Raw genomic sequence first — 25413 nt, 5'->3', positions numbered from 1 at the left:
ATGACTACATCTTAATAATGCAGACAAATTATATTTTACAATTGATACAAATTATTAAAACTTGTACCTATAAATTTATGGAAGATACATCCTATAAGAATGTGCAACTTTTCAATCACTTAATATGGCAAAATTACTAATATACAATTTAATAACATTGTCAGTTCGATATATCTTAATTTCTATATGATGTGTAACTCCAAAATACATCATAATAAATATATATAACAAATTAACAAAGGAACAAAAAATCTATTTATTTCGGTAACTGTCATTCCTAAAAAAATTAACAAAAACAACAGTAACATCAATTAAAATGTCGAATCAAACAAATAAAAAATCCAGCAACAAGCTGAGAAACATTTCAACATAATTCATTAGCCAACTACATGGTCACCCATCCTTTGAAAAAAAGTTACAAGTACGCCTGTTGTGACCTTCATAACCACATCTCCCGCAACAATTCCTACTGGATGTGATTGTTTCACTTGATTTTTTGTGCCTTTTTAAAAACATTACAAAAGAAATTAAAAAAGGACGTAGAATATAATTATTGTGAAGAAGATAAAAAACAAGTACAAAAAATAAAAATACTTTGTAAAAAACTACCTAAATTACAATTTTCAGATGAAAATAGGAATTTTACATACATAGTAGAAGCAGAAGCAAGTGAGTATAGCTATGGAGGAGTACTCAAATACAGGTATGAAAACAAAAATATAGAATAGTATTGTAGATATTATTCAGGAACATTTAATAAAATAGAAGTAAAATGGGAAATAAATAGGAAAGAATTATGTTCATTATATAAATGTTTATTAGCATTTGAACAAAACAAAACTATTCCTATTCTACACTTATCAAAAAAGTCAAAAAACTAAAAATGGCTATACAATAATTTACATCTTAAAAGTCAAAAAGTAAACCTAACTTTTCACCAAAATACAAAAATATTTTACATGTAGCTTTTTTCTTGTCTTCTTTTCTTGGTTTTTTATATTTAGATTGGGATATCTTATATTTATTATATTTCTTATGTCTTTTTCTTTTCTTGTAATATTTTTTCTTCACATTCAAATTGGGGTGCTATTTTATCTTTGCAACATGCTAAATTCTTTATTAATGTTTTTTTCATTTTTAATTCTTCCCTATATTTTTCACATATATTCCTATACCATTGTTGTAAAAATTTTATCCTTGCACCTAGAGTATCTACTATTTTTGCTTCATTCCAACTTTTTATTCATTATTATAAATACTAATGAATAAAATAGACCAATCTCAAAACATAAGGAACTAAAACAAATATTATCTAAGAAACGAAGAGAATTAAAAATAAGAAAAGAAAGACTACAGTATAATTTAATTGTTGGAGTATGTCAAAAATCAATAAAAGCACAAAAAAGAGAAATATCATATTTAGAAGCTCTAATAGATAACCTAGAATACATACATCAACATGACTTATATACAATCAAATAGATAAAATGAATAAAGAAGAATTTATAATAGATGAAAAAATATATGAAAATCACGAAGGGTTAAAAATAAGAATAGTATTTTCTAATTTAGGAAGAAGATATAAGAAAATAGGTGAACATTTATATTTAATGTTAGGAAAAAAAAGAATTAAAATTAGAAGATAAATTAACAGCTATGGTAAGAATAACAAAAGAAAATGAAGAAATAGACAGGAAAAAATAAATAGAAAAAATAAAACAACAAACTACGGATGAAATACGAAAAATAGAAGAAATAAAAAATAATAGGATTACTGAGTTAGAAAAAGAATTACAAGTACTAAAAGATCTATATGAAAAAAGACAAAGAGAAAAAGACGAAAAGGATAAAGAACAAAAACTACTAGATGAAATAAACCAATTTAAAGAAACATTACAAATAAAAATAAAGAATTAAAGACCAATGAATTAGAAATAAATACAATAGATACTGAAAAAAATAAATGATTATGATTCAGAAGATAGTGACACCTATACTGTAACACCCCAATTTTCTGAATCGGAATGCTACAGGTGCTCATGACCCCGAAGGACCATAAATAAACCCATGACTGATATCTGTACCTGTAAACTGCATAATATACGTATAAAATGCAGAAAACATGAAAAATAGGCCATAAGGTTCAACTAAATAAAGTATCTGATAAGAACAATGTCTGAAAATGGTATAACAATACCAAAAAAAAATCTGAAATTACTATCTAACATGCTATAGTCTGGAAAGCCTCTAAACTGTCTGAATAAGGAGTTAGTGGGACATGTCCCCAACTAACTCCATCTAGCAACTGAACTAAAGTAGTAAATAAAGCAATAATCATATCGTCCTCGAATGAGAAGGACTCACTGCGAACTCTGAACACTGGAATGCTACTGCTGATCTAGAGCTCGTGCCTATGAACCTATGGTGTAATATAAGAGAAAGCACCATAGTGCAAATGTGTCAGTACGTATGAATGTACTGAGTATACGAGTGAGGTAGGCTAAATGCAAAGAGTTATGTGCATGAACAATACTGGCTGATATGAACGCGAGAATACATACATGCATACGTAACTGTAACTGAACTTGTGGATACTGACTACTGAGTCTAAATACTGACAACATGAGTGTACTGATACTGAGATACTGAATATATGAACGACTAATTCTGACAATTCGAATTATGAAGAACTGGTCTGATTGACTGTGCCTAACAGTCTTGAAACTGAATACTGAGTATGTAAATCACTAATAAGTGAGGAATTGATACTGTATTACTAAATACTGAGGGACTAGTACTATGTTACTGATACAAGAATAACTGTATATGACAGTTCTGATTATAAAGAACTGGTTTGGTTGACTGTGTTTGACAGTCCTGAAGCTGAATACTGATATCATGAATTCTGATAACTGATGTGACTGATAACATGAGTTCTAAGAACTGATATAACTAATAGCATAAGTGACTGTATCTAACAGTCCATAAATTTGAAGGAACTATCTGAGTTTTGTTCTATTTCTGATTTGACTATATCTGACAGTCCTGAAATTTGAAGAACTATCTGAGTTCTTTTACTGAGATTGGGACTGAAAATGTGGGAAGTAGTTGTCTAACCGACATACCGCAATAACGCATATAACTAAGTTAGGGTCCAGTCTCTGCTCCAACTGGAGGGGTGTTAATACCGCGCCACTGGTAAGGACAGCTGCGAGTGACCCTTATCAGGCAAGTACTCAAATAAGAACGGTGGGAACCCTAAACTGACAGGTTAAGCCACCTTATCAACCCTAATCTGACAGGTTAAGATGTCTCAACCTACGCTAGCTACGTAGTTCTGGAACACAAGGATGACTGCTAAAAATCACACCCTGAACTGGCAGGTGAGTTCCCATTCTTAGGTTCACTCGGTGCTAACTTCTACTCCTATCTGAAGGATACTGAACTGAATAACTAAGCTGAACTGAATAACTGAACTGAACTAATTAGCTGAACTGATACTGATTAATTAGACTAATACTAGTGGTATTGCTTAGCGAATTTAAACTAAGTTTACTGGATTCTGATGACTGATGGAATGTACTGAGTTTCGAGGAATGGTTGAGAGTACTAAAATTACTAAGATTAACTGTGAATACTGAGATTGTTGAGGTTACTAGCACTGAGATTACTAAGATTACTGGACTACTAAACTTACTGAGATTACTGAGTTTTCCTGAGTCACGTGGCTGACTGAATTCTATAGATCATGGCTCAACTGAGAGTATCATGATAACATGACATGGCTCTAGGCACACAACTACATTTTTCGGGTACAAGTATCCCCAGGACTCGATGGAAGGAAACTGACACAACTTGACTTTCTTGAGTACATGACCATCAATAACAATCTATAATACATGAGTGAGGGATTTCATGAAGTACATGGTCATCGTAATATCTAACATGAATAGGAATGTTTATAATCAAGTCATGAATCTCATATTCTAATATCATGGGCATTTCGACAACATATACTATTCATAACAATAGCATGGTAACCATTTAAGCATAAGGGAATGCAAACATGTAACATTTAGTTCATATTGTAATAATTTGGAGATAACTTATGTGATACTTCAAAATCATGATCTTGTTCATAGCATGGAAGACATATAGACACACTATGAATACATTCCCCAATCATCATGTACATTTCATTAACACATATATTGCACAAAAATGACAAGTGAGCTCTTTGAACATAATAGACTAGCATGAAATTATCATATAGTTCACCTCTAAGTTATAATACATGATTTCTATCATTCTAGGCATTTTATCAAACACCTTACATGCACAATCTTGAGCATAGGTGTACTTAACAAATTTAGAAATCTTGAACCACCTAAATTCATGGGTTTCCAACTAACATGCTTATACATTTCATGGAAACACATTTAGATACCATCTTAAAATACAATTAACAACCATCAACATGAACATAATCACACAACAACATAAAGATCATAATTTATTATTTAAAACATGGTTCTTGAGCTCCACGGATGAAAGGGATCCGTGGATGAACACTACGGATACATTATTTCTTAATTACATGAAGATTGATGGAGACAATTGCTTGAAGTTGAATCTTATATGAAAACCCTAGCTTGTGTTCTTGAGAGGATTTTGAGAGAAAGAATATGTTTTGATGAAATAAGGACTTAATTCCGTGTTTAGGCATTATATAGGGGTGGGAAAAGAACCATTTTGCCCCAAAAATGGATTGTTTAAGTCACCTGGACTACAACATGTGTGGTGCACACTTTATCGCACACATTAGGGTGTGCGTCGCACACCTTATCGCACACATTAGGTTGTGCGTCGCACACCTTATGACATACTTTAGGTTGTGCGTCGCACACCTTACGTTAGACGATGTACTCCACTTTGGAAAGTCATAAATTCTTGGTCGGGTGTCAGATTTGAGCAAAATTTATATCGTTGGAAAGATAATTCAAAGATCTTTCATTTGATATAGAGTATGTCCTCTAATTCAATATATACAAGTAGTTATGATTGATTGAAGTTGACCCAAGTTTTGACTCTCACTAAAACTTGAACGATAGGAAAACTTTCAACTTGTACTTGAGTTAGGGTACTTCTATGATCTATATTCATGCTCAAATAGATTCCTACACTACATAATTGATTAACACACTAAATTTACATAGGATTCGAGGCTTTTGAAATGTCTACGCATATGAATGATGGATTTTCATTCTAGTCCAAAATGTGGGGTATATACAGAAATTTTAGAAAAAATAGAAGATCTAGAAATTAAAGAAAAAGAAAAAGCAATTACTAAAAAATTAGAAGAAACAAACACAGAAGTAAATACTTTTGATACAAAAGAAGACAAAAACATAATATCTAGTACATCAGAAATAAGAAAATCAAAATATAGTTACAAAAATAAGTACAACCCAAAAAATGAATATAGATGGACACCAAAATAAATAGTTAATAAAAATTACAACTTCTTAGATTTAGACTGTGTAATAGACACAAATAAGATGATACAATTATGAGTAGGATATATATCAAAATGATTACTAGATAATAGCATAGACACAACAGATACACCAATAGAACTATATTTAGCGGATGATAGGATCGTAAAATCTATAGAAAAAAAGTATAATAAGTGCAAATTATTCAGTACCAATAACAGATAAAAATATAGATAAGTAATTAGTACTATATTGGAAAATATCAGGAATAGAGTTAACTCCAGGAAGTAAAATATTTACAGCAAGATGTAAAAATTTATATGTATTAACAACAAAGCAAAAAATAACTGGAAAAAATAAAATAAATAAAATACAAATAGAAAGCTCTTTTGAGCAATTTGTAAAAATAATAGATAATAATGATTATAGCTACCAAAATATAGATATAGAAGAAGATTTAGAAATCGTAAATGAAAGAATAGGAACATCAAGAAGAATATCTTATGAAAAAGCAGAACCATAAAAAATAATAGCATATGAGATAACTCCAAAACCTAACCTAACTCAATATTATATAATAGGAACAATAGATGAAAAAGAATATTTAATAATAATAAACACAGGACAGGAAGATAATTATATAATGAAATACTTAGTAAAAGCTGAAAAAATTAAAACAAATAATGATAAATTTCCAAACTTACCAAGATACCTAATAATTATTAAAAATATGACTGAGAAAGAAATTATAATAGGAGTCAGAAAGATAAAAATTGAATTTGAAGTAAAAGAAGCAATACAAAAAGCAGATATAACATTAGGAATAAAATGGTTGGAACAAGTAAAACCATACAATATAGAACATACCCAATTAACCATAACGTATAATAAAGAAAAATTGTTAATAAAACGAGCTTTAATATGAAAATATTTGTACTCATGAAGATAATAGTAGAAGGATATTATAATAGATATTATACGCCAATGATAGATACAGGAGCAGAAGTCAATTTATGTAGATATATTTGTTTACCAGAAAGTAAATGGGATAAGCTAAAAACACCAATTGTAGTTAAAGGATTTAATAATGAAGGAAGTCTAATTACATATAAAGCTAGGAATGTAAAAATAAAAATATGGGATAAAATATTAAAAACAAAAGAAATTTATAATTACAAACTAACATCAAAAGATATGCTTTTAGGAATGTCATTCTTAGATAAACTATATCCACACATAATAACTAAAACACACTGGTGGTTTACAACACTATGTTAACAAAAGGTAAGAGCAAAAAGAGTTATTAATAAAATAAGAAAGAAAACATATTGGATAAAAGAAAGTGAAAACATTACACAAAAATTAGAAAATATAAAAACTACTGAAGACACAATAGAATTAATCATATTCTCAATAAATAAGGAAGAAATGACCATATTTTCAATAGATAAGGTAGAAATAATTAAGAATATATTAAAGCAACTGTATAATGAAGATCCACTAAAAGGATGGAAAAAACATAAAGCTACTATAAAAATTGAGTTAATAAATAAGGATAGTACAATAACCCAAAAACCACTAACATATAATTTTGATGATCTAAAAGAATTTGAAATGCATATAAATGAACTATTAGAAAAACAATATATAGAAAAAAAGTAATAGCAAATACACTAGCCCAGCATTTATAGTAACTAAATATAGTGAACAAAAAATAGAAAAAAGTATAATGGTTATTGACTATAGGAATCTAAATGCAAAAACTATAACATATAATTACCCAATACCAAACAAAATACTAAAATACAACAAATACAAGGATATAATTATTTTAGTAAATTTGATTATAAATCAGGATTTTACCATTTAAAACTAGAAGAATCTAAAAAGCTAATTGCATTTACAGTGTTGTAAGGATTTTATGAATGGAATGTGTTACTATTTGGATATAAAAATGCACCAGGTAAGTATCAACATTTTATGAATAATTATTTTAAACAACTACCTAACTGTATAGTATATATAGACGATATATTACTATATTCGAAAACTAAACATGAACACCTAAAGTTATTAGAACAATTTACAAATATAATAAAAAATTCAGGAATAAGCCTAAGTGAGAAAAAGGCAGAAATAATGAAAAACCAGATAGAATTCTTAGGAATACAAATAGATAAAAACGGAGTAAAGATGCAATAAAATATAGTACAAAAAATAATAAATTCAAAAGAAGAATTAGATACAAAAAAGAAATTACAATCATTTTTAGGATTAGTAAACCAGGTAAGAGCATATTTACCAAAACTAGCAGAGAATTTAAAACCATTACAAAAAAAAATTAAAAAAGGATGTAGAATACAACTATAGTGAAGAAGATAAAAAAAAGTACAAAAAATAAAAATACTTTGTAAAAAACTACCTAAATTACATTTTCAGATGAAAATAAGAATTTTACATATATAGTAGAAGTACATGCAAGTGAGTATAGCTATGGTGGAGTACTCAAATACAGGTATGAAAACGAAAAAATAGAACATCATTGTAGATATTATTCAGGACATTTAATGAAATTGAAGTAAAATGAGAAATAAATAGGAAAGAATTATGTTCATTATATAAATGTTTATTAGCATTTGAACCATATATTGTATATAACAAATTTATTGTATGAACAAATAATACACAGGTACGATAGTGGCTAACTAAGAAAATACAAAATTCAGTTACAACAAAAGAAATACGGAGATTGGTATTAAATATATTGAACTTTACATTTACATTTGAAATAATTAATACTAACAAGAATATTATTGTAGATTACATATCAAGACAAAGCTACACAGATTGATATAATAGAAAATGATACACTAGAAGAAATACTCAAACCCTAACTACCCTTTCAATGAAAGTGGACACTATAGGCAATGAGGTAGAAAAGCTAAAGGCTAATGAAGGTAAACTGAAGTCTAAAGCTACAAGTCAGCCGCATGACTATGAAAAAGCAGAGCTATGTCGATCAGAAGACATCAAAAATCTAGAGCTAAAAGGAGATGTTGGGACACTCCATAAAACCCATAACCTTTATCAATCTACATCTGCAGGTACAAGAAAAGGATTTAGCAAACAATGATTGAATCTAAACAAAATATTTGATAAACCATTTATACCAAAAATACAAAAAGACCCTTTATTCGTACCCCCACAAACTACCATATATCTAGAAAGTCTTAACCAAGACAAAAGTCCTATAACCATATAACCAGGTCATATATAGAAAATATCCACAAGATATGAACTTATTTAAATCTTAAATCCAGAGCTATAAATATTCAAGAACCAAACACAGACTATATAACCCAAAAATTACAAGGATTCAACAATTTAATTGCAATACCAAAAACCAATCCAAACCTAGTTAGAACTTGTTTTAGTTACGGACTACTAAATACCGTATATACCCAAGATGGAAACGAATTAACAGCCATACCAGAGATATACAGAGCATTCACCATTTACAAAAAAATAACCAAAGGAAACCTATTTTTTATAAAGTTTTATACTGCACCAGCAGAGATATTATATGATGAAATTAAACTAGTTATACAGGTTGTAAAGATCAGATTAACCAGAGATATGATTATACCAGAAGATATTGGATAACAACCAGAAATACCTAAGGTAGAAATACCAAATTTCTACGCAAATAAATGAGTTATTGGGATATTTACGATTATTCAAGAGCTAGCAAATAATTATCTTAATAGAAACCCTATATGGAGCTACTATTCGCGAGACTAGCAAATGATCTATTCAAATTCAAGAGAGCTACGACAGTCAGATATGGAAGAATTCCAAAAATGGATAATGACATTACTCTATCCAGAAAGACAACCGACTGCAAGATCAATTAAAAAGGAATTTATTTTAGAAGAGCTATTAACAAGATATTACAAATTAATAGGTCATAAATATCCAGATCATTTATGTTCGAGATGTAATAGAGAAGATAATATTATCCCAGAAGTCCAATTAGAATAAAGGATAAAAATTAATCAAGGTAGGTACAAAATAAAAATAGATACAATAAACGAAGAAAAATCAACCAAGAAGATAAGGATCCAGCTGGAAGATAGACAACATGAGATAAGGAAATTGACATAAAGCAGAAAGCGACATAAAGAAGGACGGTCCAATAAAAAGATAAAGGAGAAGACAAGAAGAAAGCTACATGTAAATTATTTTTGTATTTTAGTGAAAAGTTAGGTTTACTTTTTGACTTTTAAGATGTAAATTATTGTATAGCCATTATTAGTTTTTGACTTTTTCGACAAGTGTAGAATATGAATAGTTTTAGGATTTTCATTTTGTAGATTATAAATAGAAAAGCCGTTGGCAATCTAAGGCAAGACTTTCTACACGGAAAGCAAGCCTCCTTGTACACAACCAAAATTTTCTTAAATATTCAATAAAGATATTCAGTTTTATAATCAGCTATGGAAAATCAAAGCCCAGAATCATCAAATCTACAAAAATAGGTATTTTCATTTATAATTATGAATAGCTAAATTCATAAATTTCTGACAATCATGATATAATAAAATAAGTTCATGTTAGTTACTATATAGTAGAATTATTTGAAGGATAATATGTTTTGAAGTTTATTAGCAAAGAAGAAAAAGAGAAAAATTCCCAGAACTATGCCATCCTAAAGGTGAAACCAGTAAGGCAGAGAAGCCGTGATAGGGTAGTAACCAGAGTTGAGGCGATGTTTAGGGAAGAAGTATTCAAACGTTCCATGCTAATAGTGACAGAGGAGCATAATTATCTAAGGATAATCTAGTACATAGTGATCTAAGATGATCATATTTTTTTATGTATATGATTGAAGGGAATATTTTGAAATAAGCATCATATGAAATAAAATGACTAACTACTTATCGGATGAAATGATAGATAGGGTCAAGATACTTATTTTGTATATACTTAAGGATATAGAAATAATAGATATAAGAAAAATCATATGGGAAAAGATACTTGATTTTGAAGATGAGTTACTAAATACTGAATGGATAGAACACGAGTTAGAAAATGTAGATTTTGATGGTAGATATTATTATTCAGATTGGTATTACTCAGACTAAAATGATAAATTATGAATACTTAGAATATTGGAGGAGAGATATGGAGCAAATAAGATTGGTAGAAATACTTATGAAAAAGATCTGCTTGACTACATAAAAACTAGAAATATGGAACATATAGTATACCTTAAAAGTAATATAGAAGAATTAATAAGGTTAAAACAAATAACTAAAGAATGCTATGACATAGCATTTCAACACACATGATAGAAGCAGTATCCAAGTTAATTGGTATTTATCTAACAGATATTGGTCTATATCTATATTTATATATTATGAAAAAATATAATCCAAGTACACCCCCTACCCCCCAAAAAAAATAAAAATAAAATTGGTATGGTTAAAAGTAAGAATAGTATTTTCTAATTTAGGAAGAAGATATAAGAAAATAGGTGAACATTTATATTTAATGTTAGAAAAAGAAGAATTAAAATTAGAAGATAAACTAACAGCTATGGTAAGAATAACAAAAGAAAATGAAGAAATAGACAGGAAAAAAGAAATAGAAAATATAAAACAACAAACTACGGATGAAATACGAAAAATAGAAGAAATAAAAAATAATAGGATTACTGAGTTAGAAAAAGAATTACAAATACTAAAAGATCTATATGAAAAAATACAAAGAGAAAAGGCCTTCCAGGTGGATGTTTATATTTTGGTGGTAACACAACTTCGTCCATAACTTCTCGTGGCACAATCCAGTCCTTATCGGGCATTGGAAATATCGATTCTTGATACATCTTCCTTAATGTTTAGGATAGTAAAACTCAGAGCAATAAGACTTCATATCAACTACACGCTTTCTTTTTAGAACTGCAATCGCGTGTTCACAAGTTATCTCGTCCAATTGGAATCTCCCACAACTGCAAGTCCTTCTATCAAGACATACAATGTACTTACTTCCGTCATCGTAAACCGAATACACATATGTTGATGAATCACTAACCTACAATATTAATTGTAATATGTTAATACACACACACACACACATATATATATATCGATCTTTTGTATAATATTTTTATATCACTTCAAACAAAATAATTGATGCATTTACTGTAACATTTTTCAAAACAAGATTATAAAACAAATAGCCTCTTCTACCATCAATCAAATATTATATAGTATGTCAAACAAAAATAAACATCTAAACTAACCTTAAGCCTTGAAGATTCTGAAGTATTTAGCTGAAGAATTCCTTCGAATCTACTACCAAGTGACGTGTTTGTATAAGATGCTCTTTCTCTATTCTTGCAGTTCCACTTTCCAAATAATTTTCTAGCCTGCTCTAGAAATTCGATTATCGGCAACTCACGTGCTAACTTCAGTTTACCATTTATACACTCTGCTATATTTGAAGTCATCGTCCTACCTCTGTTAACAGGTGCATACACGTGTGCCCACATTTCAAATCCTGCATTCTCAAGATAAGACTTTATCCTCTGATTAATCTTCCCAACTTGATTAAAAAAATCAAAATCATCTTTACGGTATGCCTTGTCCATAGCTTAGTAAATATCGCTAAGTCTATCTTTACTCTTCCTAAAGTTTGAGCAAAAATTCTTCCACAAATGCCAAATGTAGGCAAGATGTGACACATTCAGATATACAATGTCGACAACCTTTATTATTCTTTCATGACGATCGGACACACCACACATACAGTTGCGCTCTCCAAAAGCAATTCTGAAATTTTTGAAAAACCAAGTCCATGAATTGTCATTTTCACTATCAACCACACCATACGCTATCGGAAGAAGGCGTCCTACAATTTTGATAATAAAAAAACTCACGACACTGATACAAGTACACAATTTATCAAACAAAAAAAATATAAGAGATAAAAAAGATTATTATCTGAATAACATCATAGAATAACTATATGTAAAAGTAAAATTTAATTACCTACTCCATCAAGCATGCTTGTGGAAACAAATGTACCTTTATATGCTCTACTCAAATGCGCACCATCAACAACAACTACAGTCCTGTAATACTCGAATCCAATCTTCAAAGGTTGCAACGCAATGAAAAAATACATGAATTTATTATCCTCTGCTTTATGCATTCTAATATGTGAACCAGGATATACAGAATTTAACATGTATGCATATCTAACCATTTGTCGATAACCATCCACATGTTTCTCCCTTATCATCTCAATCACACGTTCTTTAGCCCTCCAAGTCTTCTGATAGTTAATGTCTACACCAAAAGCATTTTTAATATCTTCGATTATTATTCAAAGTGTGTATTCTATTGTAATTTACAAGTTTTAGAGCAGTAAAAATACTAACAAACCCAACTATAGCTTAAAGTTGAGTAAAAACTTGATCTTTTAACGGACATGTGTGGACATTTTAGAAAGCTCTAACTTTAAAAAGTTCAGTCCCCTGCTGACATGATGCTTTAAATATCCAAACACAATCCTCCGAATGGAATCGTAGGACATAGTTGAATCAATGAAAAAAACACTTCAAATATTTTTCCTTCACTTACTGCCAAAAAATAGATTAATAGATACATAAACCACAAAAAATTGTACAACATATATCTAATATAAAACTATTATGTTTGCTTCGTATGTTGATATAGATAAAACTAAAACACAACGAGATGCATAATTAAACATAAATATATAAACTGAGATGCAAGATGATCAAAATGTATCTTTAGCATACAAAAATATATCTTAGCTTTATTAGTCTACTGTCAAAAATTTATGTGAAACAATAATCAACAAATCTTAGATACAAAATTAAATAAAGGTGCAGATTATTAACGACAACTGATACATAAAGAACCATAACATACCTTTTCTTGTCTGATCTTTTAGCATAGAAATTGAAGAAATGCTCAATTGCAAATCTTGCCATAACCGAAATTAGAGTACCCTTATCCTTATAGATTTGTCCAACCTTAACATCACTATGTTTACAGTCAATCATGATCTTGTTCCCCTTCCTATCCAACAAAGGCAAAGGAGCAGATGATCAGGTTTGTAACTAATTAATTTCACAACTTTTTCTGATGGACTTTCCAAACACATTATTGCTCCCACATTCCCATCCAACAGTAATTAACTTGTATACTTATATAATGTAGTGAAGATGAGTGGATAGATTCCAGAACCACGCTCAGTTTTCTTAATTTTGATATACAGCTTCACACACATTTCGTTACGAATTAACAATGGACAAACATTTCCTTCAAGAATGTAACGAGTCTCAATTTTTTTCCTGGTTTTATCTATTTCCAATTCTTCGACAATTGTTGCAATCAGTTTTTCATAAGTTACATGTTCACTTATCATAATTCCATCGCTCTTATATCCCACAGAGTTGATTACGTCAACCCAAACACCAGATGAGATTATGTTAATTACGTCAACCCAAACAATTCTTTTTTAATGCTAGGTTATTCGTTACATCCCTTAAAACATGCTAGTTAGTTTGATTAAAACATGTATCCATAATATGTATCTAAGTTAATTAACTTATTTCTTCAATGGTCAAAAGTTAGGATTTTATGAGATTTATAAAAAAGATGAGATTTTTTGTAAATACTGGTAAACATGTCGTTATATATGTAACTTTTATGGAAAATTACTTGAATAAACAACTTAAGTTTTTAAACTACTAAAAATCCCCCCACTTCTAAAATATTACTTAAATCCCAATATTTACCACTTTTTGGTAAAGTTGAGATACAAGTTTTAACCTCCTACTAAGAAGTGGATTGTGTGCCAAAAAATAATCCATTTATCCTCTCTGTACACCGTTGAATCATGGGTGGTTTCTAATCTAATTTCTCCATCTAATTCAAAAATTTCAAGTAAGGTAATTTTCCCCCATAAAATTAGCTTCAATTTCTTCTATTCCCTTTTTACTTTTTTTTTTTCAAAAAAAATATTTTGCGCAAGTAAAGTAGTCTAAAATTTTGAGTGTTTTGGTTGAGTGATTTCTTTGATTATACCTTTTTAGATTTTATTTTTTGAATTACCATTATGAATAGAGATTCTGGACCTTCGTTTAGTCTTGGGTTTTCTCAGCTAGAAAGTATCAAAGAATCTCAACAACTTGTAAACTTCGTTCTTAGAAATATTGGCTATGACTTTGTTGGTTTTGATGAAAATAGGTTAAAACATAGAAACGATCCCCAAACTGTGAAGAAATTACGGCAAAAACATGCTAAGAAGGACAAGAAAAAAGAAACTGGTTCTAAGAAAAGAGGATCCAACAGTTCTGCAAGTAAAGCTCCCGCCAAGAGAAGAAGAATTGTCAAAGCAATTTGCAGAGATGAGCTTTCTAAGGTAATTGCATTTTTATATCTGTTGAATACTAGGCCGAGATACATATTTTGACTTGGATGATACGTTTAGAAATTCATTGTTTATCTGATTCTTTATTGCCAATTTTATATGTATCTTGTATTTTTTTATAATGAAATTAATATAACAAAAGATACAGGTTTATAAGTACATAGACACATGTTATGTTGACTTGTATCTGTGAGTTATTGTTAATGCTTTGATATGTATCTATTGTTTTTAAATTTTACTAAAAGTCTTATTATAAGAGATACAAGTTATAACTTCATAGATACATGTTGTGTTAACTTGTATCTATGACTTACTGTTAATGTCTTGAAATGTATCTAGTGTTGTATAATTGTTATTGAAAGTTGTATTACAAAAGATAAAAGTTTATAACTACATACATATATCTTGTATTAAATTGTATCTAAATTATGATGTTCTTAGAATTTTTGTCTATATTGTAGTGTCTAAATGTAGATTTGTTGCATCTCAACTAATTTTATCTTTATTGTAATTTGTTTTTGTTTTTAGGAATTGAGTTACGTTATTATGAAATTCCAACTCATCCTCTTAGATTTGTAAGTTCATGCAATTTAAGATTTAAGGATGAAATTAAAGAAGTTGTCGGCCAAGAAGTTTTACACTTGTTTGAGAAGACTATTTTTGGATGTTATCTCAACATGTAACACCCCGAATCTATACCTCGGATGCTACACAGTGCTTATAACCCCAAGGGACCACAAGCTAACCCATGACGGATATATGCTATGAGTACTGAATCATAATGCTGTAATAATGTGGAAAATAGGCTGAAATGCCATAAGGTTCAAAATTTGAATACTGATAAAGAATATCAATATAATAATAATTTGCAAAACTGAATAATATCTGATAATCTAGTATTAAAAGCCTCTAACTGAACTGTCTAAAAGTGGAGTTGATGGGACAATCCCCTAGCTAACTCCGACTACTAAAATATTAAAGCTACTGAAATAAAGACATATCCTCAATAGGTAAGGACTCACTACTAAATCTGATACTGCTGGCTGAATCTGTATATGCGTAGTCGGGAATCTGAGTATCCAAACCTATGATATAAGACATCATAGAGCAAAGAGAAAGTATGCGTCAGTACATGGAATGTACTGGTATGCTAGATGAGGTAAGGCTGAATTCAAGGATTTATATGCATGAACAATAATTGACTAAATGATACATGGATAACTGAAACTGCTATAAATACTGAGTATGCAATACTTTACATATACGTGTATACTGTAACTGAACTTTTATTGAAGCTGAGTTCTAAGTTTTGATAAGTGAGTAACTGATATCTAAAATTACTAATAACTAAGTTACTGACACTGATTGACTATATCTAACTGTCCTGATTCTATAGAACTGAACTGAGTTCTATATTGAGACTAGAACTGAGACTGTGGGAGGTAATCATCTAACCGACATGGCTCTTTCTGAATTGATTGGGGTCCAACTTGTAACCCCAGTTGGAAAAGTGTCAGTACCGTGCCATGGGTAAAGATAAGTTGTTGAGTTACCCTCATCTAGCAGGAACTATAATGAGAATAATGGAACCCTCAGCTGGCAGGTTGATATACCTCATCAACACTCAACTGGAAGGTTGATGTCTCAACCTACGCTGGATACGTAGTTCTAGAACATAAGGACTGCTTCTAAGGATCACACCCTCTACTGGCAGGTGAGCCCCCACCCTTGGATTCACTCGATGTTGAATCCTACTCCTAACTGAATAGATACTGAACTAATTATACTGAGCTGAAGTAGACTAATACTGAGTTCTATAACTGACTGAGTTCACTGAGTTCTGTTAACTGGCTTAGTACTACTATTTCGTGTCATAACTGGGACTATTCTATAACTATTGTAGCTCTAGGTAACAACTAGATTTTCAGGTATTGAATACTCCCAGGACTCAATAGCATGAAAGTCAAGCATAACATAATCTTGAAAAGCATAGCAATGTCCACTTGTTCATAATTCATTAATAGAGACATTTTATCAAACACTTGTAGAGCATAAACTTGTACATATGCTAGCATGTCATGATTACACTATTTAATTCAGATGGACATTCTATTATCCACATGGAGAGCACAACTTAATGCATATAATCATGGGAAGTATGTAAACATTGTAACTACAACACAGAAACTTGCAAATTCAAGGACTATAACATGGGAACTATGCAATTCAACATACATGCTATTTCAATTTCATGGAATCTATAATTAATCATGGATTGAAACTCAATTAATATCATGAATATGAATACAATCCAATTTCAAGTATGTAAATAATGAATCAATCATCTTGTAGTTATAAAAATGGATTCTTGGACTCTATGGGTGTAAGGAACCCATAGATGAACACCTAACATACCTGAATTGATAAGTTCTTGTAGTTCTTGGTGAGTTTCTTGAGATTTGCTCTTGGTTGCTTGAAGATTAGGGTTTGCTAATTGAACGAGAGCTTGTTGATTTTGTGGGAAAAGTTAATAAATAATGGGTTTTAAAATGTTTTTAGGGATTAAATCCCATATCTGGGGGTTTTAAAATCATGGGAAAAGACTAGTTTAACCCTGGTTGAAACTTTTAATTTATGTTAAAATTTTTCAACCCGGGCCCTTGGCGCGATGTGGTGCTATCATGCCGTGTCACTGGAAATTGACAACTGGTAAATTGGCTAGTGGCGCGACGTGGTGGAATCACATTGTCATACTAGATACGAATTTGGGACTCATCGTGATGCAGTGAAATCGCGTAACTTCACTGGAAAAAAGGACAATTGTGAACTGGGTCTATGGCGTTACGCGCCATTATCGCGGAGCAACACTAGAATTTCACAACTGCCATTTGGCTGGCTTCCACGATGCGGTGAAGTATCTGTTGGCACACTGCTTTACCAAATATGCTATAACTCTTTACCCGGGTATCGAATTTGGGCGAATTTTATATCATTGGAAAGCTGACTGAATTTCCCATGCAATGGTAAGCTCTAAACTAAAAAATAATGAGTATTTTGAAAAATTTGTATAGAATAACTCATGTACTGAGAGTTAAATTAAGCTAGGGAAATACGAGGTATTACAATATCTCTCCCTTGGGAACATTCATCCTCGAATGAGACTGATTAAGTTAAGAAACACTGATAGACTAAGTTTTTACATAGAACATGAATATCTAATTCATGGAATATATGACTGAAACTACTGATAAGCTGAGTTTTCATGCTGAATTTGCATATCTGATGCATGAGTACATGGCTAAACTGATTAATGAATGCATGACTGAATATGCAACAGTAAAGAATACCAAGTTTATAACTGTAAGTAAACATGGAACTTAGTAAATCTATGGAAGACTCTTACCTTAAGTTGAATCTGAATTTGCAGAGAAGAGATGAGGATACTGGGTTCGCATATCTGCTTCTTCTTCCCAAGTAGCTCTCTCAATGGACTAATTCCACCAAAGAACTTTGACCAAGGGAACTTCTTTGTTCCTCAGTCTGCGAATCTAATGATCGAGGATCCAGACTGGAACCTCTTTAAAAGAGAGATTATTCTAAATATTTACGCCCTATAAAGGAACTATGACTACTGGGTCACCAATGCATTTCTTTAGCAAGGAGACGTGGAACACTGGATGTACAAAAGCTAGATATGAAGGCAACTCAAGCTCGTAAGCTACCTTTCTGAAATGACTAGGAATTCTGTAAGGATTGACATATCAAGGACTGAGCTTTCCCTTCTTGCCGAACCTCTTTACCCCCTTCATGGGAGAAATTTTTAAGAATAATTATCACTAATATCAAGCTTGAGATCTTTTCTCCCCACATCTGCGTATGACTTTTATCGGCCCTGGGCAGCCCTAAGACTTTCCCTGATCAACTGAACCTTCTATAAGGAATCAAACACTAAGTCAGGCCCTACTACTACGACTTCACCCGCCTCAACCAACCAATTAGAGTTTTGCATATCCTATCATAAAAAGCCTTAAACAGAGCCATCTGAATACTGGAATAGTAACTGTTATAATATATGAATTCGATAAAAGAAAAGTGGTCATCCAAACTACCTTTAAAATCAACAACACAGGCACTTAAAATATCTTTTAGAGTCTGAATAGTCCTTTCTGCTTGACCATCTGTCTGAGGGTGGAAGGCTGTACTGAGGTGAACTTAGGTACCAAGACCTTTTTAGAATGCTTTACAGAAGTGAGAGGTAAAATAGGTACCTCTATATGAGATGATAGAAATTGGAACTCTGTGTAACTTGAACAACACTCTGATATAGAGTTTGGCGTAGTCCTCAAATAAATAGGAAGTATGAACTGGCAAGAAGTGAGCTGATTTGGTCATCCTGTCTACAATGACCCAAATAGAATCACGCTGATGATGAGTACAAGGCAATCCTATCACAAAGTCCATATTCACTTCTTTCCATTTCCATATGGGAATATTGAACTCCTACAAGGACCTACTAGGTTTCTGGTGCTCAATCTTAACCTGCTGACACGTTGAGCACTTAGCTACAAACTCCATAATATCTCTCTTCATCCTACTCTACCAATAGACCTCCCATAAATTACGATACATCTTAGTGTCCCCTGGATGAATAGAGTAATGCGTATCGTGTATTTCTGTAAGAATTCATTGCCTCAAGTCATCTACACCTAGCACGCATAGCCAACCCTGGAAATGCAACACACCATCTCCCTCTTGGGAGAAAACCTCTACTTTATAACCTCTGACTAACTCTTTCAACTTAATAAGGATGGGATTTCTATCCTGCTTTTCCTTTACATCAAAAATCAGAGATAATTCTGAACTATTCTGCACCCATACAGTACCTTATGTTGAATCGACTAAGTGGACACCTAGTCAGGAAAGCTGATGAACTTCCCGAGCTAACTTCTTCTTACCATTCTCAAAATGAGCCATACTACCCATAGACAACCTACTGAGAGCATCTGCCACTACATTGGCCTTGCCCGGGTGATACAAAATACTCATGTTATAATCTTTTAGTAATTCTAACCACCTCTTCTGATGTAGATTCAAATCTTTATGATAAAATACATACTGGAGGCTCTTGTGATATGTGAACACATCCACATGCACCCCATATAAATAGTGACTCCAAATATTTAAGGCAAACACTATAGCTGCTAACTCAAGATCATGGGTAGGGTAATCCTTCTAATGGGGATTAAGCTATCTAGAAGTGTAGGCTATAACCTTACCTCTCTACATGAGGACATAAACTAAACCTACTCTGGATGCATCATACTACAGAACAAACCCATCTAAACCATCTGGTAGAGTTAAAACTAGGCATAAGGTGAGTCGAGTCTTTAACTCCTGAAAACTCTTCTTGTAAGAATCTGACCATCGGAACTTGACTTTATTCTGAGTCAATCTGGACATGGGGGATGCAATAGATGAAACCCCTTCAACGAACCGATGGTAATATCTATCTAAACCTAAGAAACTCCTGATATTTGATGGAGAAATAGGTCTAGGCCAGTTACTCACTACTTCAGTCTTTTGAGGATCAACTCTAACACCATAACTGAAAATAATATAACCAAGGAATGCTATTGACCTTAGCTAAAATTCACACTTACTGAATTTGGTGAACAACTGATGAGCTTTGAGAGTCTGAAGTACGATTCTAAGATGATCTGCGTGATCATTCTCACTATGGGAATAGATAAGTATGTCATCGATGAAGACTATAACGAACATGTCCAAGTACTACTTGAACACGCGATTCATTAAGTCCATGAAATCTGATAGGGCATTAGTAAGACCAAAGACATGACTAGAAATTTGAAGTGACCATACTGAGTTCGGAAAGCTACTTTCAGAATGTCACATTCTCCAACCCTGAGCTGATGATAGCCTGATCTGAGGTCTATCTTAGAAAAGTAACTGACGCCCAAAAGTTGGTCAAACAAGTCATCGATTCTAGGAATTGGGTATTTATTCTTGACTATTAGTTTGTTCAACTGATGGTAGTCTATACACAATCTGAGGGAATCGTCTTTCTTATGCACGAATAAGATTGGTGCACCCTATGGGGAAATGTTAGGTCTGATGAACCCCTTATCTAATAGTTTCTTTAACTATTCTTTTAACTCTCTAAGTTTATCTGGTGCCATTCTATATAGTGGAATAGATATAGGCTGAGTGTCTGGAAGAAGGTCTATTTTGAAGTCGATTTACCTTATGGGAGAACTCCAAGAAGATCTTCAGGAAACACATCAGAGAATTCATTACCAAAACTAAATCAAGATTGGGAGTCTCTAAACTAGATTCTTTCACTCACACAAGATGATAAACGCATCCCTTGGATATCATTTTTCTCACTCTAAGTTATGAAATCAACTGACCCTTCAGCGTTGGGGTACTACCTCTTGATTCAAGGATTGATTCATTTGGAAACTAAAAATGAACAATTCTGTTCCTACAATGAACTGAGGCATAGCATGAATAGTGCCAATCTATGTCGAGAATGACATAACTTTTTGAGATATCATAATCGGATAGTTCTTGTATACCCATCAGGATATGATAGATTTACCCACTTGTGTAGAAACTTAGAAAGGCTCTTCTAGGATTTCTAGACTGACTCCGAAGTTAATGTCTATATAAGAAGTTGCGAAAGACAAAGAAGCTCCTGTATCTAGCAAGGAATAAAAATATAAATGGAAGACCTGTAACGTTCTAGTAACCACATCAGGAGAATTTTCCTGATCTTGTCTAGGTTGAAGTGCATAAAACCTATTTGGGCGTTGCCCACTGGTGGCACTGGAAGCGGCACCCTGGTGATTTAGGTGACCGAACTGAGCTGGGGACAATTATACTGACCCTGAGAACCTGGCTGAGGATAATCTCTGATTATATGGCCTGGCTTTCCACACCCAAAATAAACATCACTGCCAGCCCTGCAGATACTCTGATGATTTCTGTCGCATTTATATCATAGGGGATTTGTTTGAGCACTGCTGACACTACCCTGAGATTTAGAGCCTGGAGCTCTACCCTTGTTACCGTTTCTGAACTTAGGTACCGGAGCACTAGTGGAGGACGAAGTTGGAACCAAAGATTTTGGGAGAAATTGAGAACAATTACCACCCTTTAACTTAGGTTGAGTGAAATTGAAACTATCTGTTCTATCTTTCTTATTCTCTCTCGCTTTCTATTTTTTCGTATTCTTAGCTTCTTCTATCTGCTGAGCATGGACCATGAGCCTGGATATGTCCATATCCTTAATTAACATCATTGTTCTGCACTTCTTAACCATACTTTCTGGCACCCCAGACACAAACTTGCTCATTCTAAATCTTAGATTTTGTCAACAAGATTTCGTAGTTGCTTTTCCAAAATCCAATAACTGGCTCTACCTAATGTACCAACAAAACAAGTGCTGGAATGATGAGATATTTTCATAATGGACATCCAAATTCAAACTTTGTGACATCGTGAAAGTACATTTCCATTAGTATATTTATTTCAGACTGTATGATATGCATTTCGAATTTGTGATATCTACGATGATGTGTTATAGACTATCACATGAGGTTGTTACATTGACTACCTAAGTTAGAATAATTGTGTAAGCTAAAGATCATGCAATATTAACTTGTATTTGTCAAATCTTGATGATGTCCTGACAGTAAAGATATTTTTGGTATGTTTTTGCCTGAATGTATTTTGTATTAGATACATAACAACAAAACATGTATCATTCTATATGAATATGTATCTTGTTCATTTTTTTCTATTTCAATTTCCTGTATTTTCCCTCTAATTACCTTAGATATATAAAGAATTTAATCTATATCTCTTTTAGTTTTAATCATTACAGTTGCCTGCTCTAATATGTATTCCATTTTATTGTATTTTGAATAGTATGTGGATGTCATCATGTACCACTTGTGGAAGAAGTATAAGAACAAGAATTTTCCAATCAACAGATACACTATAGCAGATTGCTTTTTCAAAGTGTACATCGATAAGGCATATGTAAATTACTATAAAGCTGACGTTGGTAAGGATTTTGCAACTCAAGATGCGTCTGCAAAGACTGATGAGGTTGCTGATATGGAGATGTCATTGATTAACACCATCAAGGGGTTTAGTCCACGCGCAGGCCATCCTTGTCATCTGGTTAATGAGTTCTTTATACCCATTAACTGTGTTAGTGCCTTTCACTGGCTATTGACAGTCATTGATTTAAAGGATCAATGCATTCATGTGTACGATTCAATGACCTCTTCACGAAAAAGAACAAAAACAAGAGTGATTGAGAAGTTGGCTGTAATGATTCTGACTTACCTTCAGTATAGTGATTTTTTTAAGCAAAAGGTACCACCTAACTGGACTACATTGGCATCCTACAAAGGAAAGATCAAACGTGATCCATTTCAAGTGGAATACGTATCCGAGATAGCACAAAAAGATTTAGGAAGTTTGTAAGTATTACATTTCTTTTCGTTGTTTTCATTATCGTATACGTGTATATTGGTCTTTTTAATTAAATTAGTAATTGTTATGCAGGGATTGTGGTGTATTTGTAGTTTTCTATGTTGAGTATCTATGCAAGGGATTAGGCATTCCATCTTTGGGTATTGATTCTTAAGAACATCATCTGATATATGCTAGTCTTTTGTGCAAGTATGGATCTGAAAAAGCAGAGCATGACTATTTTAGTGAGAATGACGATCCACCAAGGCCAAGGAGAAAGCTTGCACAAAAAGAAACATACCGTGTTTTGAATATTCAGTAGTTGTTTATTTGTTATCTAATTGGATATTAAAAGCGTTGATGATGTTAGAAACTTTGATGATGAAAGTGATGTTTAGATAAACATATATTATTTTCTTTAATGATTAAATACTTATATTTTGTCATCCATTATAACGCAATGCTAAAGCATTTAAATATATATTTATGTTTTTTTATATGTTTTTCTTACACTTTTTACAGACATTGTATTAGATACATATTTTAAAATATTTTACAATTGTACGTATCTAAAATAAAGAAACATTTATTACAATATAATGGTACTAACCATCACAATATTGCATTATTGTATATATATAGCATTTTTTGTTCCTTCTAATACATGTTGTCTCTAACGTGCATAACAATTTATAGCAGAACTTAATAGAGCTAACTCTTAAAACTATTGACATATTAGAGTTTACAAGTGATACAAATTATTTAAACTCGTATCTATTATTTTATATGAGATATATCTATCATATTGTATGTGTCTATTATAAGGAAACATATTTTACTATATAATGACAGTAACCAACAAATTATTAAATTTTTATGTATCTGTAACTATTTTTTGTTTATCGGAATACATGTTTGACTATACCCTGCATAACAAATTAAAGCAGAACTTATATGACTACATCTTAATAATGCAAAAAAATTATATTTCACAATTGATACAAATTATTAAAACTTGTATCTATAAATTTATGGAAGATACATCCTATAAGAATGTGCAACTTTTCAATCACTTAATATGGCAGAATTACTAATATACAATTTAATAACATTGTCAGTTCAATATATCTTAATTTCTATCTGATGTGTAACTCCAAAATACATCATAAAAAATAGATATATAACAAATTAACAAAGGAACATAAAAGCTGTTTATTTTGGTAATTGTTAATCCTAAAAAATTTTAACAAAATCAGTAGTAACATCAATTAAAATGTTGAATCAAACAAATAAAAAATCCAGCAACAAGCAAAGAAACATTTCAACATTATTCATTAGACAATTACATGGTCACTCATCCTTTGGAAAAAAGTTGCAAGTATGTCTGTTGTGACCTTCATAACCACATCTCCCACAATAATTCCTACTGGATGTGATTGTTTCACTTGATTTCTTGTGCCTATTTTTCTTTGGCCTTCCAAGTGGATGTTTGTAGTTTGGTGGTAACACAACTTCGTCCATAACTTCTTGTGGCACAATCCAGTCCTTATTATCGGGCATTGGAAACTTCGATTCTTGATGCGTCTTTCTTAATGTTTCAGGATAGTAATATTCGGAGCAATAAAGCTTCATATCAACTACGCGCTTGCTTTTTAGAACTGCAATTTCATGTTCACAAGTTATCTCGTCCAATTGGAATCTCCCACAACTGCAAGTCCTCCTATCAAGACTACTATGTACTTCTTGCCGTCATCGTAAACTGAATACACATATGTTGATGAAGCACTAACCTATAATATTAATCATAGTATGTTAACACATAGATACATATCGATCTTCTGTATAATATTTTTGTATCACTTCAAACAAAATAATTGATGCATTTACTGTAACATTTTTCAAAACAAGATTATAAAACAAATAGCCTCTTCTAACATTAATCAAA

The 25413-nt window shown here is 31.7% G+C and overlaps 2 protein-coding genes across 2 annotated transcripts; one reads left to right on the top strand and one right to left on the bottom strand.

Moving 5' to 3' along the window:
* Positions 1–9892: 9892 nt before the first annotated feature.
* On the top strand, positions 9893–24063 carry LOC124890015. The gene is made up of 4 exons (XM_047401906.1): positions 9893–10033; positions 14780–14954; positions 22914–23476; positions 23562–24063. Exons 3-4 carry the CDS (start codon positions 22929–22931, stop codon positions 23641–23643), a joined length of 630 nt encoding a protein of 209 aa, XP_047257862.1. The 5' UTR covers positions 9893–10033; positions 14780–14954; positions 22914–22928; the 3' UTR covers positions 23644–24063.
* LOC107872036 lies at positions 11388–12147 on the bottom strand. The gene is made up of 2 exons (XM_016718861.1): positions 11800–12147; positions 11388–11588 (listed from the first exon to the last, which is right to left on the bottom strand). The coding sequence occupies exons 1-2, from the start codon at positions 12145–12147 to the stop codon at positions 11388–11390; spliced, it is 549 nt and encodes a 182-aa protein (XP_016574347.1).
* Positions 24064–25413: the final 1350 nt, after the last annotated feature.

The sequence above is a fragment of the Capsicum annuum genome, unplaced genomic scaffold, assembly GCF_002878395.1.
Source record: "Capsicum annuum cultivar UCD-10X-F1 unplaced genomic scaffold, UCD10Xv1.1 ctg1000, whole genome shotgun sequence".
Lineage (NCBI taxonomy): Eukaryota > Viridiplantae > Streptophyta > Magnoliopsida > Solanales > Solanaceae > Capsicum > Capsicum annuum.
This window is presented reverse-complemented; position numbering and strand designations above follow the sequence as displayed.

Bases quoted from the DNA above. Each gene is read 5' to 3' on its own strand.
- LOC107872036 (XM_016718861.1), bottom strand. From the start codon at position 12,147: ATGGACAAGGCATACCGTAAAGATGATTTTGATTTTTTTAATCAAGTT. The intron at 11,589-11,799 runs GTTAGTTTAGAT...TTAATATTGTAG, and splicing joins CAGAATCTTCAAGGCTTAAG to GTTAGTGATTCATCAACATA.
- LOC124890015 (XM_047401906.1), top strand. From the start codon at position 22,929: ATGTACCACTTGTGGAAGAAGTATAAGAACAAGAATTTTCCAATCAAC. The intron at 23,477-23,561 runs GTAAGTATTACA...ATTGTTATGCAG, and splicing joins CAAAAAGATTTAGGAAGTTT to GGATTGTGGTGTATTTGTAG.